General features: G+C 34.2%; 1 protein-coding gene and 1 long non-coding RNA gene across 2 annotated transcripts in view; one reads left to right on the forward strand and one right to left on the reverse strand.

Annotated features, from left to right (window-relative positions):
• LOC120350463 overlaps positions 1-14,040 on the reverse strand; it is a 29,721-nt gene extending 15,681 nt beyond the window's left edge. Inside the window, exon 1 of the long non-coding RNA XR_005570793.1 lies at positions 13,909-14,040. This is a non-coding gene — a long non-coding RNA (uncharacterized LOC120350463). The remainder of the gene's footprint in view (positions 1-13,908) is intronic.
• The window catches only part of LOC111050664 (calcium/calmodulin-dependent 3',5'-cyclic nucleotide phosphodiesterase 1), a 753,503-nt gene that overhangs the window by 663,468 nt on the left and 72,132 nt on the right, over positions 1-17,903 (forward strand). Inside the window, exon 6 of the mRNA XM_039423890.1 lies at positions 6,354-6,467. Coding sequence (XP_039279824.1) covers positions 6,354-6,467 — 114 coding nt within the window. The remainder of the gene's footprint in view (positions 1-6,353; positions 6,468-17,903) is intronic.

Raw genomic sequence — 17,903 nt, forward strand, 5'->3', positions numbered from 1 at the left:
AATCAGTGTGTTTTGCGAGAGATTCTGGTGTCATAATAGCCAATATTCCAAGCTCGACTCCATTAAATAATGTATTTGCTACTCTTCTAACTACATCATACAACGGCTGTCTCAAATACACTGGTGCTAAACTATGAATTGTAATACCATAGAATATTATACTTTGAATCATAGAAAAATAGATAATTCTTTTAATATTTATTGGAAAACAGTGGCTAATTCTAGAGCATTTGTATAAAGCAGCTTTCATAATTCGCAGCATCCTATTATTGTGTGAATTGAATTTCATGTCTGCATCAAAAACAACTCCTAGATGCTTAATATTCTCCCTGAATTCCAAATGCTGACACCCGCATGTGTTTCTTAAATTATTATATCTTAGACATTCTGCTTTATGACAAATTAATTTATAATTGTACAAACCTACGTTAATTCTAGGATTTCTAAATATAATTACCTTTGTTTTCTGTGAATTATCTTGATACCGTTGTTGAAAAAATATTTATTAGCCAAATTGAGATCCTCTTGCATGTATCTTATGCCCATTATTAGATCAGTGTGTGTCATATATAGCAGGTTGTCATCTGCATACTGCAACACCTTACTTTTGAAACTGAGACTGGCTAGATCGTTTACATACAGATTAAATAGAACAGGAGACAAAATGCTGCCCTGAATAAGTCCACAGGATTGATTATAATCGGTACTAATATATTCACCTATACTAACATGTATTTTTCTATTTTCAAAATAGTTTTCAAACAAGTTGAATAGCTTTCCTGGAATACCTATTCTATTGATTTTTTTAACATAATTTCATAATTAACCAAATCACCTCACCTCATAATTAACCAGCATCACCCTCAGTTGATGACATGGTCAAGACTTTCGAGAATTGGACTTTGACTTTCTATGACAAACATGCACCTCATGTGACAAGAAGGATTAATATAAAACGACGAGTACCGTGGATGACTGAAGACATACTTAAGATGATGGGACGTAGAGACAAAGCACATAGGAAATTTAAAAAGACATTTGACTTGAACAGTTTGATTGAGTATAGGAGCCTTAGAAATAGAGTTAAACAGGAGTTACAGAACTCAAAGATTAGGTACTTGAATTCGTTCATGACAAACAATAGACAAGACTCTGAATCACTTTGGCAGGGAATAAAAGAACTTGGGCTTGGCAAACAGAAATCGAATCCCCAAATTGACTTACCATTGAACAATATAAATGACCATTTCGTTTCACACTCTAACCAACGCGACGAAGTTGTCATTGCTAATCATATCGATAATCTTGAAGAGCAGGTTACAAACTTAGATTTACCAATTACTGATCAATTTCATTTCCATCCAATTTCAGAAGAAGACACTTTCAAAGCACATACATTTTCAACAAGTCACTTGAAGAAGGCAATTTCCCTGAAAACTGGAAGTTTGCTCTGGTTCACCCTCTAAATAAAGTTCCATCACCCAATAAAGTTGAGGATTTTAGACCAATCAGTATTCTACCTGCATTGTCCAAAGTGCTAGAAAGACTCATTCATGCTCAAGTTGTAAAATTTCTGGACAAGAATAGTAAGCTTCATAACTTTCAATCAGGCTTTAGGAAATTCCATCCAACTAAGACAGCTCTGCTGCGTGTCACTGATGATATAAGGTTAGCTATGGACCAAAGAAAATGCACCATCCTCACCCTATTTGATTTTAAAGCATTTGATACTGTTGATCATACAGTCCTTTTGAATAAATTGGCTATTCTTGGTTTCAGTCACAACTCGTTAGTTTGGTTCAAATCCTATCTATTAGGTGGGAAACAATGTGTATCTGTCGGTGACAAAAAGTCAACTTGGAAAAACGTTATGCATGGAGTACCACAAGGTTCAATTTTAGGCCCTCTCCTCTTCACTTTGTATGCTAATGACCTTTCTTCCATTATCAAATTCTCCAGTTTCCATACTACTTATGCAGACGACCTTCAAATCTATTTAAGCTGTCCAATAACAAGAATTAATGAAATAGTTGGAATAATGGATCAGGATATCAATTCGATAGTGGAATGGACAAAGAAAAATTTCCATAAGCTTAATCCCATCAAAACACAACCCATTATAATTGGATATTCTCGTCTTATAAACAATATTGACCTTGAATCGATTCACAAAATTAGTGTAGACTGTAATGACATTCCTTACTGTAGCTCAGTTGAAAATTTATGCATTATTATGAATAATACTCTTGACTGGTCAGAACAAGTGAACAAAACTTGTAAAAAGGTATTCTCAGCCATGCATGCATTGAAGAAAATGTACGATATCCTCCCTAGAAACATTAAATTGTCATTGGTTCAATCTCTCATCTTCCCACCTTTAATGTATTGTAATTCTGTTCTCAACGATATGCAAGTCACTCTGAATGATAAACTACAGCGTTGCCAAAATTATTGTCTACGTTTCGTCTACTCTCTCCAACGCCATGATCATATCACCCCAGCCCACATTGCTAGTTCAACATTGAAGCTTCCCGATCAAAGGCTTTTTCGAATAGTCAAGCTTGTTAGAGATATCTTGAAATACGGTAATCTGAACTATTTTAAAGATGATTTCAAATTTGTCTCTGAAGGTAGGAGGATAGATGCTTCACATACTAGAACCGGAGAAAGTACTTTAAGGATACCGTACCCAATCATCGAACTACTATTTTCACAAAATCCTTCTTAGTCAGTGCCTGTCGTGCATGGAATGCACTTCCTGTTTCTATCAGGTCTATCGAGAGCCGAGCGAGTTTCATCCTGACTTTAAAAAAACATCTTTTGGAACAAATGACTGAAACTGTCCGGCCCTAGAACGATCACATGACAACCATCCCTCACCCATTCCACCAATATAAACCCTTAAACCTGTTATAGAACAAATTGCATATAGCTTTGACCTTGATCACTATATAAAATTATATATATAATTATTAAACAGGGTGATTCATAATTATGGTAAAATAATTTAATACGTGATAGTAGAGGTAAAAATAAGAAAAAAGTTCCTATAAACATATATCCATAAACGCTTCATTAACGAGCTATACAGAGTGAAAGATTTCGCCCGGAATTCAGTTCCTCTGGTGAAATACACCGATGCTGATTTGTTTGGGGACTAGTTTCTGAAAAACCTATGCTGGATTCATATGAAAAAATATTTTGAAAAACTGAATAAAACTAGTCTGGAAGCTGTAGTGTGAGTAGTTTTTGAGAAAAAAGTTGAAATATGCAAAAAATTCAAGTAGAAAAACACAGACTTCTACGTTTGATGCCCAATAACTTTCTTTAATAACCAGTAAACAAATAATTTCTCGCAATAAAAATTGTAGAGAATTCAATTCTGGAAAGAATGATGTAAGCTGTGTAAACTAAATTTGAATAAAAGTTGGATAAAATGTATTCTTATGTAGTACATTACACCACAAAAATGTGCTGTTTTATGAGGAGAAAACTAATAACTCATAAGTTGTAGCTGATTGCAAATAAAATATTCGGTTTTTTATGAAAAGTTTTTCTCATATGAAAGTAGCATATCTAAATGACATCAAACGTATACCAAAAAACTAGTATATTATGCCATTAAGCCTGGGAGGAAGCTCAAACAGAAGTAGATTATCTCCTATGATTCCTGCCCAAATGTTTACTGAAAACTGATGTTGTGGAAGATTAGGATTGATGGCATGAGGATTCTCAGCTGCCCAAATATGTTAGTTGTGGACGTTAACGATAGCTGTTCTTGTAAAGTGTGCCTCGTCGGTAAATAAAACGGTTGTTAAAAAGTTTGGGTAGACAAGTGTTGCTAAAAACCATCGGCAAATACCAGCACAGGGAATACAGTCTCGTGGCAATAGAGTATGAACTTCCTGGAGGTGGTATGGATGTAATTGTTGCTCTTTTAGTATCCTCCAAATAATAGATTGATTGACATTAAACTGCACTGACAATTCTCTTGTGTTCTTCTCGGGATGTTCATAAATTTCATTAAGAACTTGCTCTTCTAACTCAACAGTCTTAGTAGATCGGGGTCTGCCTGCATAAATGTGCTCTTTGGATATCAAAGAATCTGTCTCAGACAGACGTTGATGAATAGTGGCAAAAAACCTTGAACTTGGACATACTCGGTTAGGAAAGTTCTCTTGATACAAACGTCTTGCTTCAGTACTATTACAGTGGTGTCCCATTCCATACATTAAATGCATGTCAGCTAACTCGGAGTATGAATAATGTCTAAAATTACCTGCCATTTTTTAAAAAGTTAACACTTAACACAAAATAAAAGTGAAATGGTTACAAATAATGGTTAATAGGTTAAACAAAAAACACAGCACAGCTACAGTAGGCCTAACTTACAATTTGCTTTTTTGTTCAACAGTGAGCTAAAATATTTCTGAAAATAATTTTTAGCTGATAATTTCTTTTAAATATTTTTTTATTCAAAACAAAATGAATCAGCTGTTTTGGAACAGCTGTTCTTAAAACCAATGTTCTATTTGCAATCAGCTACAACCTATGAGTTATTAGTTCTCTCCTCAAAAAACAGCAAATTTTATGTTGTAATGTACTACATAAGAATACATTTTATCCAACTTTTATCCAAATTTAGTTTACACAGCTTACATCATTCTCTTCAGAATTAAATTCTCTACAATTTTTATTGCGAAATCTTATTTGTTTACTGGTCATTAAAGAAAGTTATTGGGCATCAAACGTAGAAGTCTGTGTTTTTCTACTTGAATTTTTTGCATATTTCAACTTTTTTCTCAAAAACTACTCACCCTACAGATTCCAGACTAGTTTTATTCAGTTTTTCAGATATTTTTCCATATGAATCCAGCATAAGTTTTCCAAAAACTAGTCCCCAAACAATTCAGCATCGGTGTATTTCACCAGAGGAACTGAATTCCGGGCGAAATCTTTCACTCTGTATAGCTCGCTAATGAAGCATTTATGGATATATGTTTATAGGAACTTTTTTCTTATTTTTACCTCTACCATCACGAAAAAAATTATTTTATTATAATTATGAATCACCCTGTATAAACTCATGTTATTTCAATTATCCACTGCATACTGCTGTATATTACTGAAAGTTGATAACCCTGATCTACTTTCAGCCTACTTCATTTTATTAATCAATTATTTGATCTTATCTACCTATATAATTATTTTACTCTATCAATTTTCTGTTTTTTTTTCTCTTAAATATTCATATTGATTAAAACTTTCACAATATTTCCATATATAAATAAATCCTTAGTTTAACGTTTTGGTAGAGAATTAGTGGGGAGGATATTTTTAATATTCTTTCCGAAGAATGGACATTGATATGTCCAAAGCTCCGCCAATTTATGTAGATGCATAACAATTTAATTATTATCTATAGTAATTATATTACAAATTGCTTTTTCATATCATATACAGTTCAATATTTATTTTCTTAGTCTATATTATGTGAATTCACCTATAATTTTGCTGTATTGTAAGCTATTGTATATAAGTGTATGAGCCAGTATTTATTGTAATCTACATAAATAAAGTACTCAATCAATCAATCAATCAACTTCCTAGATGTCAATGTAATCCTTCCCAACTCCAATACCTTATCCACCAATACTTTCACCAAATCCACCCACACTCGACAGCTCCTACACTTTGAGAGTTGCCATCCCTACCACATCAAAAGATCCCTCCCACGTTCCCTCTCAATCGGAGGCCAAAAAAATTGCAGTGATCCCCACCATCTTGACCAGTACCTCAAAAAACTCCACCAATCCCTCCTGAAATGTAACTTTCCTGAACGGTTGTTACAGAAACAAATCTCCTCCAAAACTGACACTAATCCAACCACAAAAAATTCCCAAATCCCACAAACTCCAAAGCTCTGTACCACCTACTTCCCTGGAATTGAAAACCTCAAACCTGTCCTTAAAGATCTGTTCCATGTCATCTCCTCCAATCCCCCTACCAAACACCTTTTCCAGCAACCACCCACCCTCATTTATAAGCAACCTCCCAACCTCAAGGAAATTTTCAGTAAATACAAATCACTCACCTCTGATGAAATCCCAACTCCACCTGGTACCCTACCTTGCAAACGCCCCCACTGTAAAACCTGTCCTATCACTGATTCTTCCATCTCCTTTACCAGTCCTATCACCAACTACACCCACCAAATCCATCAATCCAGTAATTGCATCGTATTGAGCATAATAACGTTCTGAAGGAGTGATTGATTGTTCAATATCAAGCTTTCAGCTCTTATATTCAATTTTTCTGAAAAGTGAATTGAAAAATATTTTTATTTTTTCCAGATTACGATGTCTTCTAAAACAACTTCGTGGAGGAGAAATTTCCGCAGACGTCCTCCAAAAAAATCTTGAATACGCTGCAAAAGTGCTTGAAGCTGTCTTCATAGATGAAACCAAGTAAGTCTCGGCTTATTTCTATTTCAACATTTATCGAATGATTTGAAGTTGTAACAATGTCTATCAACTCATGTTCATGGGTCTATCGTTTTAAGATTGCTACCCGAACTCTATCCTACACATTAACAAATTATTGGATTTATTTAAAAATTAGATATATTCATAAATTGAAGTACCTATATTTCCTATCTTTGGTCGTTTCTTTCGAATTATTTGCTATCCACTATCATTCTTATGAATAATGAAAAGCAAGAATAGAATAATTTCATTTAATTGCTACGCTATCATGTTCACTATTAACCTTGAAGCAGTTGAAACGACTACTCATATTGGATGATTTGATAAATCAGACTGGTGGAAAATTATCATACTCTAAAAATGAGGAATAGACATGATTCAAGACAGATTTACTTATTCTTCTCAGTTTTCTGCAGCTTGAAGTGTTTTCATAGATTTTGGATTCTTCTTGTGTCCATGTTACCTTTCTCCAAGAATATTTCAGTAGCAAAAACTAGAATCAGAGTGCATCAAGCTACTTTTTAAATATGGTATAGTAAATTCAATTTCAGTTTTGAGAAGTAATACTAGTTTTTAAGTACTCATCTCCAACTAAATGGAATCATTTCCATACATTTAAATAAAAATTTGATTCTGAATTACTTGTAGCTTCATTCTTCAACCATCAAGATTTGAACTTGAATTAATGAGTGGATTCCTATTTTCCAATGTTTGGTCCCTAGCTTTTGACATAGCTTTTATTAGATAGCAGTGGGTGGTGCTATTGAACAGTTGAATAGCAACTGGTAAAATCGATACCAGAGTCACTGAAACATTCTTTTGCACAAAACTCCATTCTTTTCTGACATTTTTAGTACGTAAGGCCTTTTTGGTGGATTTTTATCGATGTTGTTTCTCATTTTTACTTGTGTTCTATGTAGTTGATTAAAATAGATGTAGGCCTATCATTCAGGATAAATGTCGTCTTGCTGATTTCTTCATGAACCTTCTACACTTGAAACTTGAAAAATAACCACTTTCAACTAATCTGATCCACACCCTTCCTCTGTAACCTCTCTGAGCTTCTAAATACATTTTATTGGGAATGTTTGGTGTCACTTCGCATGTAAAATATAAGTTGACTGTTTTCCACAAGAAACACTATTCTCTACCTTCTACTAAGTTCTATGCTATTAAGCTATGTACATGGCAGTCGTTCTGCTGTCATCGTACATGATTGGAAATGTTAAGCATTCAAATGACTTCCAGAAATGATTGTATTTAATAATTTCCTACTCATTTTTTCATTCGAATAAAAATTATATTCAATGGTGGTAAATATCGGTACTATTTGGTCAAGTCCTTGAATAAATATTTGAAATGAATATGAATAAGAATATGAGGGTACCGTATCAAATTTATAAGCTTAGAAATAGATTTGCAACATAATAAAACCAACGTTAATCAATCAAACTTGAATTATTGTAACTGAATTTTAATTCAATAGAACTGTTGAAAATATCGTTAAATGCAATGCTAAAGATATTTTAAATAAGCATCTTCATAAATAAATACTGGAGTCAAGAACATGCTGACAATTCTTTTGAACCAAACTGTTTCAGAAAATTCTCTTTTCTCTTGAACGATCGATGTACACCATTCTTTAATCACTATTCTATATTGATGTTCACTCAGTAATAAATGTTTCCTGAGTATGTTCTTCATTTCAGGTGTTCTTAGCTGAACCCACTTCTGAAAAATTGTATTCTATCTTTTTTGCTATTTAGATAGTTTTAAAATAACCAAGAGAAGAAATACTCTACTCATTATATTGCTTTAATTTTTGTGTAGAGGAATATTAGTGGGATGAAAGGTAAGTTACGAAAAATATCTTTACTGAAGAACTATTTCTCATGAGAAGGCTTATATATATAGTATAAAGAAAATACTGGTAATGGTTGCAAGCTTTCTTAAAAGATCGTTCCCTATTTATACAGTCATTAGAGAACTACTCTTGAAATGGGAAATATAGGGAATTATGGCCTTAAACTTCTATAATTATACATGTTGCACATGCGGAACTCACCCTCTCAGAAAAGACGGCCTGAGAATCCCAAACCCACGGCCAGGCGGCTCTAATTGTCTGACGGTTGCAACGCCTTAGCCCACCCGGTTAACATGGCCCATGAAATAATACAACTCAAATATCAATGAGAGTAGAATCAAAATTGAACTGTTATAGAATATTTTGGCAACGTGACCAATTGATTTCAAATAAATCACTGAAATCAATATCATCTGTGATAAGAGAAAAAATCTGGTGTGGTACACTCACACAACTTTCCTTGCTCATTGAACTATAAGCCTCATTCTTAAACGAGAATAATTTAGGGGAATAACATAATGACGATTGGCGGCAACATAATTATTTGAAACTATGATCAGACACATATACAGGTGTATATTATGATATTGTTTTCAGAGTAGGTACTTTTTCCTTAATGTAAATTGTGGAATCCGATTACTTTTTTAAAAGTCGTCAAAACAGCGGCTCTCTACTGATGAAATATCTCGGCTATGTGTTTTTTTATAAACTGCTCACCTACCTACCTCATGCACGAGAAGGAGGTTACACAGTCCATTTCTCAAGGATGGGGTGGAACCCCCATTAGTTTCTCAGGAAAAAGACTCATGCCAGTTGATAGAGCTGATAAATAACTATACACGGTATGAATTTGAAAAAAATCGGTCAAGTCATGTTTGAGGAAAACGTAAAAAACATTTTTGTTTTTTTAGAAATTATCCGCCATTTTTCTCAAGAATATTACGGAGCTCCTGCAAAAAATCATGTTTTTGGACTCAGGGGACCTTGAAACGTATAGAAAACTTGAAATAAGGGTACCTTAATTTTTTGGGAAAGCAATACTTTCCTTACCTATGGTAATAGGGCGAGGAAAGTAAAACAGGAGAACAATATGAGATATGGGGAAGAATTAGTTTTGAAGACACATTCTCAGATTTTTCATTGTAATTTTTCTCGAATTTGTGATCTTATTCTATTGAATCATAAGAGTACAATGTCATTATTATTTAAGGCTGCTTCCAATTATTGTTGACATAGTAGATGAGTAAGAAGTTTTGGAGAGTTAGCCTCGGTGAATATTGTCCTATTTCTACTACATTATTTTTGATGAAATGAAAAGTTCATATTTTGTTTATCCTTCTATCACTTGTTAAGCCTGGTAGGACCACCTCAGGAAATCACAGGTAGGATTTTAAAAATCATTGTCCAATGATAAATGGTCGTAGCAGTAGATGCCATACATAGGGAAAGTGTAATAATGGAGGAGAGGAGCATGTTGTGTTAGTGACAGGGTGTCGTAAGCTTGCAACCATTACCGTATCGTGTGGTGTGAGATGGGGGAGCACAGGTAGCAGGTAGCACAGCTGGCCCGAGTGAGAGGGCCAGGGCCAGGGCCAGTGCTTAACTGTGTGTGTGTGGTGACGATGACTTGCAGGGAGAGCAGGAGTCGGCGGGGGCGGTGGCGGGGGGCATGGACGGGGGGCCTCACTCCCGGCCACGGCTTAGACAGCAGGAGTCGACGACGCAGGGGCCCCCCACAGCTGGTCACCGTATGAGGCGCCTCAGGACCCCGGTCTGGGCCAGGTTAACACAAGACACACTTCTTGGCTATGCAATCTCTAGGTTCCAACAGAACAACTACTGTTCGTGGATTTAAGTAGTAAGCACCGCACGGACGATCCTCTCTTTGTTTTCATCTTTTTCTACAAACGGACAAAAACGCGATATTCTCCAACAAACTAAAAAGTAGAATAACACTTTTTCTAGTACAACCCATCAGTAAAATTGAGGGAAAATACTCCTAGACTTGTTGAATTATCACCCCAAATAGTTGATTGTTTACTACTAGCTTACATTTTTGATCGATGGCGTCACACATCGACTGAAAGGTGAGTGCCTGCACCAGATCTGCACGTCGAGCATCGTTTCAATGAATCCATTTCAACCCGCCAAACCATATCCTGCTAGAGTGTAAGCCCTTACCCATCCTCCCACCTCTAATGCATTCTTCTTCTTCATATTTGTACATACAAATATACATATTATCTATGTACCACCCTATATGTTTTGAATGTATATCTTGATGTTTCATTGTCTAGATTAACTTGATCGAAGCATATCAGAGTGAGAAAAGAAACTAAATTATGTTAAGAGATTCCCCATGCTGGTGATGATGAATAACTGGAACGTTTAACATGTAAATTAAAAAAATAGAGATCCAAATTTATTATTTACATATGAGAACTTGATTATTTATTATGAAAGTTGAGAATATGGCCCATTTATTGATTATTCAACTGATTTGGATCTCAAAGTGGATATTTTCAACATCCTTCAAATCTCATCAGGTTTGTGAATGCAATACTGCACCATCGGTCAACTAGATTCACTTTAATTCAGTTGGAGAATCGCAAAAACAATTAAATACATTTCATCTGAAAATACGTCAAATGGTGAACATTTTTTTAAATATCTCCAAGCACTGTTCATGGGAGATGTTGGCAAAATAAATGAAAACCAAGAGTTGCCTTATTGATTACATTCTTTCAAGGGAAGAATTTCAGAAATTGTAAATATTCATTTAAAATGTTTCTATATAGTTTCACATTCCAGCTCATTTCTGCTATGCTCTGATCAGATAGATAAAAATTATTCAATTTAATTCATAGTTATGAACTTTTATTTATTTCATAATTATGTTTAAGTTTGTGTGAACCCTTGTACAATATAACCTTTCCACGAATTGAATGTTGCATTTATACTACCTACAGTCTTCACCTCACCCTGTGAATGTGTTCATTATATATGAGTGTTCTATGTGTATATGATTGCTCTTGTTGTTGTTGTTGTTGTTAAATGTTGTGATTTGGATTATTTTTCTTCATAGACTTCTTCCCTCATCAGGCCTGAGCTCTGTATTGTATTAATCCATTCATTTTATTTCTTAGAAGTGTTATGATCGAATTATATTATTAGCCTTCTTTCTTAGAACAGGTATCTTACTCTTCATAATATAGTTAATAATTAATCTTATGATTTTTCGAAGATTTTGCTCTCATTGAATAGTTTCTAAATCGTAGAGTCCTGTTCTATAAATAACAGACCTTTCTGGTTACTAGCTCCCCCAAGCTGTAGAAGATAACTCAATAGGTATATGCTGGGACAACACTACTGATCTGGTCTTAGTCTAAGGATAGCTACTACAATAATCACGAGCATGTTTCATTTGACAGGATAATGCAATATTTCACTGTCAGAAATGCTGATGTTCGTAAATAATGTCCATAGAATTGAATATCAATGAATTGAAACGCTTACTGCAATTGAGGAAGATTATTTCTATTTCAATAGATAACTTATAGGAAAATCACTTGTTATTCTTGAAAAAGGGTATATTCTGTATTCAGGTAAATCCATTTATCTATACTTATAAAATTCTTATCTCACTGACTCACTGATCACGATTTCTGGAAAACTACTGGATGGATTGCAACAAAACTTAGAATATAGCTTCCTTGTACGTCCTAGGTGCTCACTGAGAAATCTTTTGGTGATATTCAACTCTAAGGGTGGTTTTTAAGGGTTTAAAGTTCGTCTTTTAGCATGTATATTCTACTTATCCTAATCTCTTAATTATAATTGAAATGTCCATATCATATGTTACTATAGAACTATAATCTAGAGAGAGTACCTATTCGAAACAGTTGATAACTGGCGACCAATGAATAATTTTGTCAGGTTGAGATTATTTCATTAGGTTGGCACCACGTTGAAGAATTGATAAAAATGCATTTATCGAGAAAAAATTGATTGGGCACTGCTGCTTCAATCAGAGCTATTCCTGGGAGTATAGATACTTTTTATTTTTCATAAAACAAACTTTTATGACGGAAGTTGCTTCTATCAATTGATCCTATTCTATCAAGACTAATTTTGTTTGTATATCTGACAGATCGCGAAAACTGCTTAAAGGGGTATTTTAAAAATTTGATATTGATAGATCACAAGTAAATTCTAAAGTTGTCAATTTAGATAGAGATTGAATTGAGCTACATGTTAGTTTACAACCAAATTTTCATCCCTAAGCTTTTGGTTCCAAGCTAAGATCAAAGAAATAAATCATATAGGCCTAATGGTAGTCAATAATCAAAGCAATTGAATAAACTCTATTCAGATTTATGCAAATTCACATTAAAATGATCCCACTTCAATATTTATGATTGTAGAGTTTAGGACATGTGAAATCAGCCGCAATAAATGCTATACTATTATTAATGGACTCTCATGTATGAATGGACCCCCATGGAAGAAAGAATCAGTGGATTGGCTGCTTTAACACTTTTGGATAAGTGAAACACGAGAAGTAAGCGACAGGCTATGCCAAAAATTACAGAATAAGCAAGAGATCCATGGATACCAGAGTCATCAAATTCCGAATCAACCTTATTTGGAATTTAATCTTCAATTGCCAAAGCAAAAATAACATGATCACTGCTAATTTGATAACTGTCAATGGGAAATATTAATTGCCAATGAATAAAGTCAAGGGCGACTCTTAAGCCCCGCCCCATATCCTACAAAATTTGCTGCAATTAGACTACTCTTCTACAGAGCACTTCCAACACATCAATTAATTATTTGAATGATTTGACTTAATAATTTTCATGCCAAGTTGTGACCTAATCTCAAAAACGATTATAACAATTTTGGTAGGATTTAGATTATAAATGTTCCTCACAAATAATTTTATATTTTAATTCCCGTAGCAAATCACGGATGCCCTGCTAGTGATCCTATAAAATTAGTGTCAATTTTCAAAATTCCAATAGGCTATTAAAACTTTGGATTCAATAGAGTAGTAGTATTTTATAGATAGTATCAATTTATCCTGAAAGAAGCATTGTGAAGTTAGTCAAAGAAAGCAAGTTGAAGATACTGTGAAGACTATCTTTTGTTTTTTGAATCCATTTGAGGTATCACATTTTTCTATTGCTCAATAGAACTTTTCACTTGTGATCAAGAATGAAAAAAATTAAATGTTTTTTCAACTGATGAGCAAGTTTAATTTAGAATATTCGTATCAACTCAATAAATTGAAAGTATTATTCTGTACTCACATATTATCCGCACATTCAATTAATCGGTACCCTATGTTTTTTAGGCCTACTGTACTGTACCGTGGTATAACAAATACATTGTTTTACCATGGACAGGGGTAGATCTTCAAGATTTAGACTTTGGTTAATTATATTTTGTTTATATTATAGTTAACTACTTGTAGTAATTAGTAGCCTAATTTGGCAAGGCTTATTATTGTATCACATTAAAGTAGGTACATTGTTCATAGAGTAGACTACCTACCTTATTTTGTAAATGATAATTTTCCACAGCATGAGAAAACTTCTTCAATCGTCTTGTGGGAATATACCGTATGATTTTTTTATTATTTTTGTAGCAAAACTAGCAAAAGAGATTCTATGACATAGGCCTATACAGTAGCTATAGTGAGGTCCACGTTATAATGGCAGTAAAAAAAGATAGGAGAAAAACGTTGTCAAGCAATACCTACTTTTACTATAGTAAGGTCCACGTTATAATGTCAGTGGATAAAGATATGAGAACAGCATTGCCATTTGTCTGCCTTGATTAAATATATTAATACATTGTCAAAAACAGTTTTGGCATCGTTGCGGAGCTAGAAAAGGATAGTACTAACTGCTTTGTCGAATGATAGACAAGGATAGCAACATCAAAGTTTATCAAATACTGTCATTATAACGTGGACCTCACTATAGTAGTAATAGTAGGTTTTGTGCCAAGTCTCTCCATTTTGCCACTGAGTGTACACAGCTGTTACTCAATTCATTCCATTAAATTTGATCCAATAATAATCCTTGATAAAATAATCAATTTGATGTCAAATTAATCAAGAATATATTTTTTTCATAATTTGATTCAAAAATTTGCTTCTATAACTGAGATCAGATTTTATTTTTATTCAAACCTGAAATGGCGGCTAATTTAAAAAGCTGTGATAAACCAATCTGAATTTCAAAACAACAGAAATTAAGCTATTTGGTCGGTATTCTATTCTAATATCTTCTAAAAATAATAGAAAAATAGAAATCCTATTGAAAATGAGTAAATTCAATGGGAATAATTCTGAAATAACCATTCAATATTATTTATACCGGTACGAGTAATTGTAGGCAAATACCTATACCTATAAGTGTAGGCAAACTGAAGCATGGATGAAGTCTAGGATGTTAGTTATCAACTTTTAAAATGTCATTTCAGGTATTTTTATTTGAGTTTCTCGTACGGTAATGTCTAAAAATTATTCCATTGTTTCAAAAATACATTTTAAATCAATTATACGACTTGTGTACTAGAGTATTTTGATAGGATGAAGAAAAAAATGGCGGCTGAGATTGTTTGTCCACTTTTGTACAGTCACTGTCAAAAGTGGAAATAAAATATTCTGGAAAACAGACAACATTGCAAAGCTAGAGAGAGATAGCGCTATCTGTTTTGTTGTATGATAGAAAAGGACAGCAACAGTATTGTCAATCCTACACTGCCATTATAACGTGGACCTCACTATAGTTTCAATATCATCGCAGAATAGACAGAGCGATTACGCTGTGAGATACGTCCAAATTAAAACCGTAAGGTACATGGCACATTGAAGGTATGCTTCTGTTCATGCAACCGTGACCTACCGAGAAACATACCACAATTTTATATTATTAATAATTAGAGCCAAGCCACCTATAGCCTAATTTTCCAGGAATTTTTGCATTAGCGGTGAACAAGTTGTCAGGGCAGGAAGTTTTCCGATTGACTGCTTATCAGCTGATTGGGTTCACGGTAGTTAGAAGAAGAAATCTTCTTCAATATACCGTGATTGGGTTGACGTTCCGGAACTAGCTGATAATCAGCAAATCGGAGAGCTTCCTGCCACTTGCGTTCCTGCCCTGCCATCGCAGTATCAACGAGCTAAAATATAGTAAACCATGGAGTGGCTACTGTTGTGCATTCAGCGCTCTCAATGTGTTACACGGCGAACTAAGGGCAGCAATGACAGAGAGAGGCAAGAAGAGCCTCTATTGCCAGTATGCTACTGTAAGAATATACGTGTGTTTTTGTGAGTTAAATTAATTTCTAAGACTAAATATCATCATTATGATATTTATGATGATGATGGTATTGCAAGCTTGACTGGAATGAATTATAGACATCAGGTTATATTATATAGTCTTCTTAGGCCGGTTATGTTTGATGTTAGGCCGGTATTAGACGGTAATACTTCTATAACATGAAAAAATATGATTTTGTACAACTATTTCATGATGTGATCTGCATATGACAGAAAATATTACCGTCTAATACCGGCCTTAAATTTGTTTTTTTTTACTATTAGACTTTGCCCTCTTCTTTTGAACTTAGAGTTATGTAAATAAGTACCGTAAGCCGGTATCAAAGAAACGTCTCCATAAACTATTTTTTCGAATTCCTTACTCAAAATAACATAAAAAATAATCCAATCTCTAAAATCATAATTTTGCAGTTATGGTATGGCATTTCAACTTAGTAGAGCACTTGTACGGCTAAGCAGTATTAACACTGTAACTTGGGCTACATTAATTTCACTAAGCCTTGTACACACGTCCGTACAGATTCGCGCGAACAATCGTATGTACATATGCCTCAACATTCACTGTACGTCCTTGTGGACGCGATCCACGTATGCCTCAGCATTCAAAAAGCTATCTGATTTGCAGACGACACGAAGACATGGTAGATGTAAGCCTTGTACACACGTCCGTACAGATTCGCGCAAACAATCGTATGTACATATGCCTCAACATTCACTGTACGGCCTTTTGGACGCGATCCACGTATGCCTCAGCATTCAAAAAGCTATCTGATTTGCAGACGACACGAAGACATGGTAGATGTAGATTTTCCACAACATGACAACAATGGCGTCATTCCATCATTGAAGATAGTTATCACAAATTGCAGCAGTATCATTTTATTTCAATGACTTATATAATAAAATAAAAATTAAAACTTGACAAACGATGTTGGTGGGTTGAACGATTGTAGGTTGAAGTAAGGAAATAAATTGCTACATGACATAATATTGACAATTCAATCTTTCTTAGGTTGTCAAAACATTATGTTGTTAATATACTGAATCTAATTCAACTAGTTATCTAAACAAAAAATGATATCATCATGAGGGAAGCAATAACTCCACAAGAACGATTGGCTCTAACTTTGAGATTCTTGACATTAGGCGATTCATTTGTTGGTTTCCAATATCTATTCAGAATCTCAAAAAAAGAAAAATTCTACAATAATTCCAGAAGTTTTGATGACCTAATCAAAGCACTTAACACTGTCTCACAAAATTGACAGTCTTCTTTAAGGAAATTAGCCATAAATTGAATCAAATACTAAATTGCTGCCCATTTTAAACTAATTCTGCTCATACACATGACAAAACAAGATTCTCCAAAAGATTAGCTTCAAGATTTACCTTGAAGGGAATACTAGTTCAAAGTTTGAATAAATCTCTCTATAGATAGCCTAGCTATATAAAACGTATAATATCATATTGAAGATTACAATTTTAATTAACAACTGTGATTGATAACATGAAACAAACACAAGATGATTTGATAGCCACAGTAAAATAATATTGGAGCTATACTTTCTTGTAGGAACCCTGTAGAGAAGCTTTTTTCCCTTAAATTATGCAGTTCCAAATTTGTTAATCATGATACGAATTATATACTCCATGCATGTTTCTATTTAAATATTTGACAATCCACATATCCTACAAAATTACAAAAATCCTACAATTTACAATTAGTTATTGGATCACAATTTGATTTGTCATTCATTAACCTAATTCATTGTAATTAGGTTATGACGCCTTCAATGTTAACGTTTTGCCTCACCCGTATGGCAAAATCGCGTCCACACGTACATTCAATGCTCGCCCGAGGCGCCTTTGAGCACGCCAAAATACCGACAGGGTTCCGGTTCGCCCACATGCCTCAGCGAACAGTGTCCACACGTGCGAATGCAAGCCCATACACGTATGCTCACCCGAGGCAAACGTACGTGTGTACACCGTTGTAGATTTTCCACAACATGACAACAATGGCGTCATTCCATCATTGAAGATAGTTATCACAAATTGCAGCAGTATCATTTTATTTCAGTGACTTATATAATAAAATCAAAAATAAAACTTGACAAACGATGTTGGTGGGTTGAACGATTGTAGGTTGAAGTAAGGAAATAAATTGCTACATGACATAATATTGATAATTTAAACT

This window comes from Nilaparvata lugens, chromosome 3 (assembly GCF_014356525.2).
Source record: "Nilaparvata lugens isolate BPH chromosome 3, ASM1435652v1, whole genome shotgun sequence".
Taxonomy (NCBI): Eukaryota; Metazoa; Arthropoda; class Insecta; order Hemiptera; family Delphacidae; genus Nilaparvata; species Nilaparvata lugens.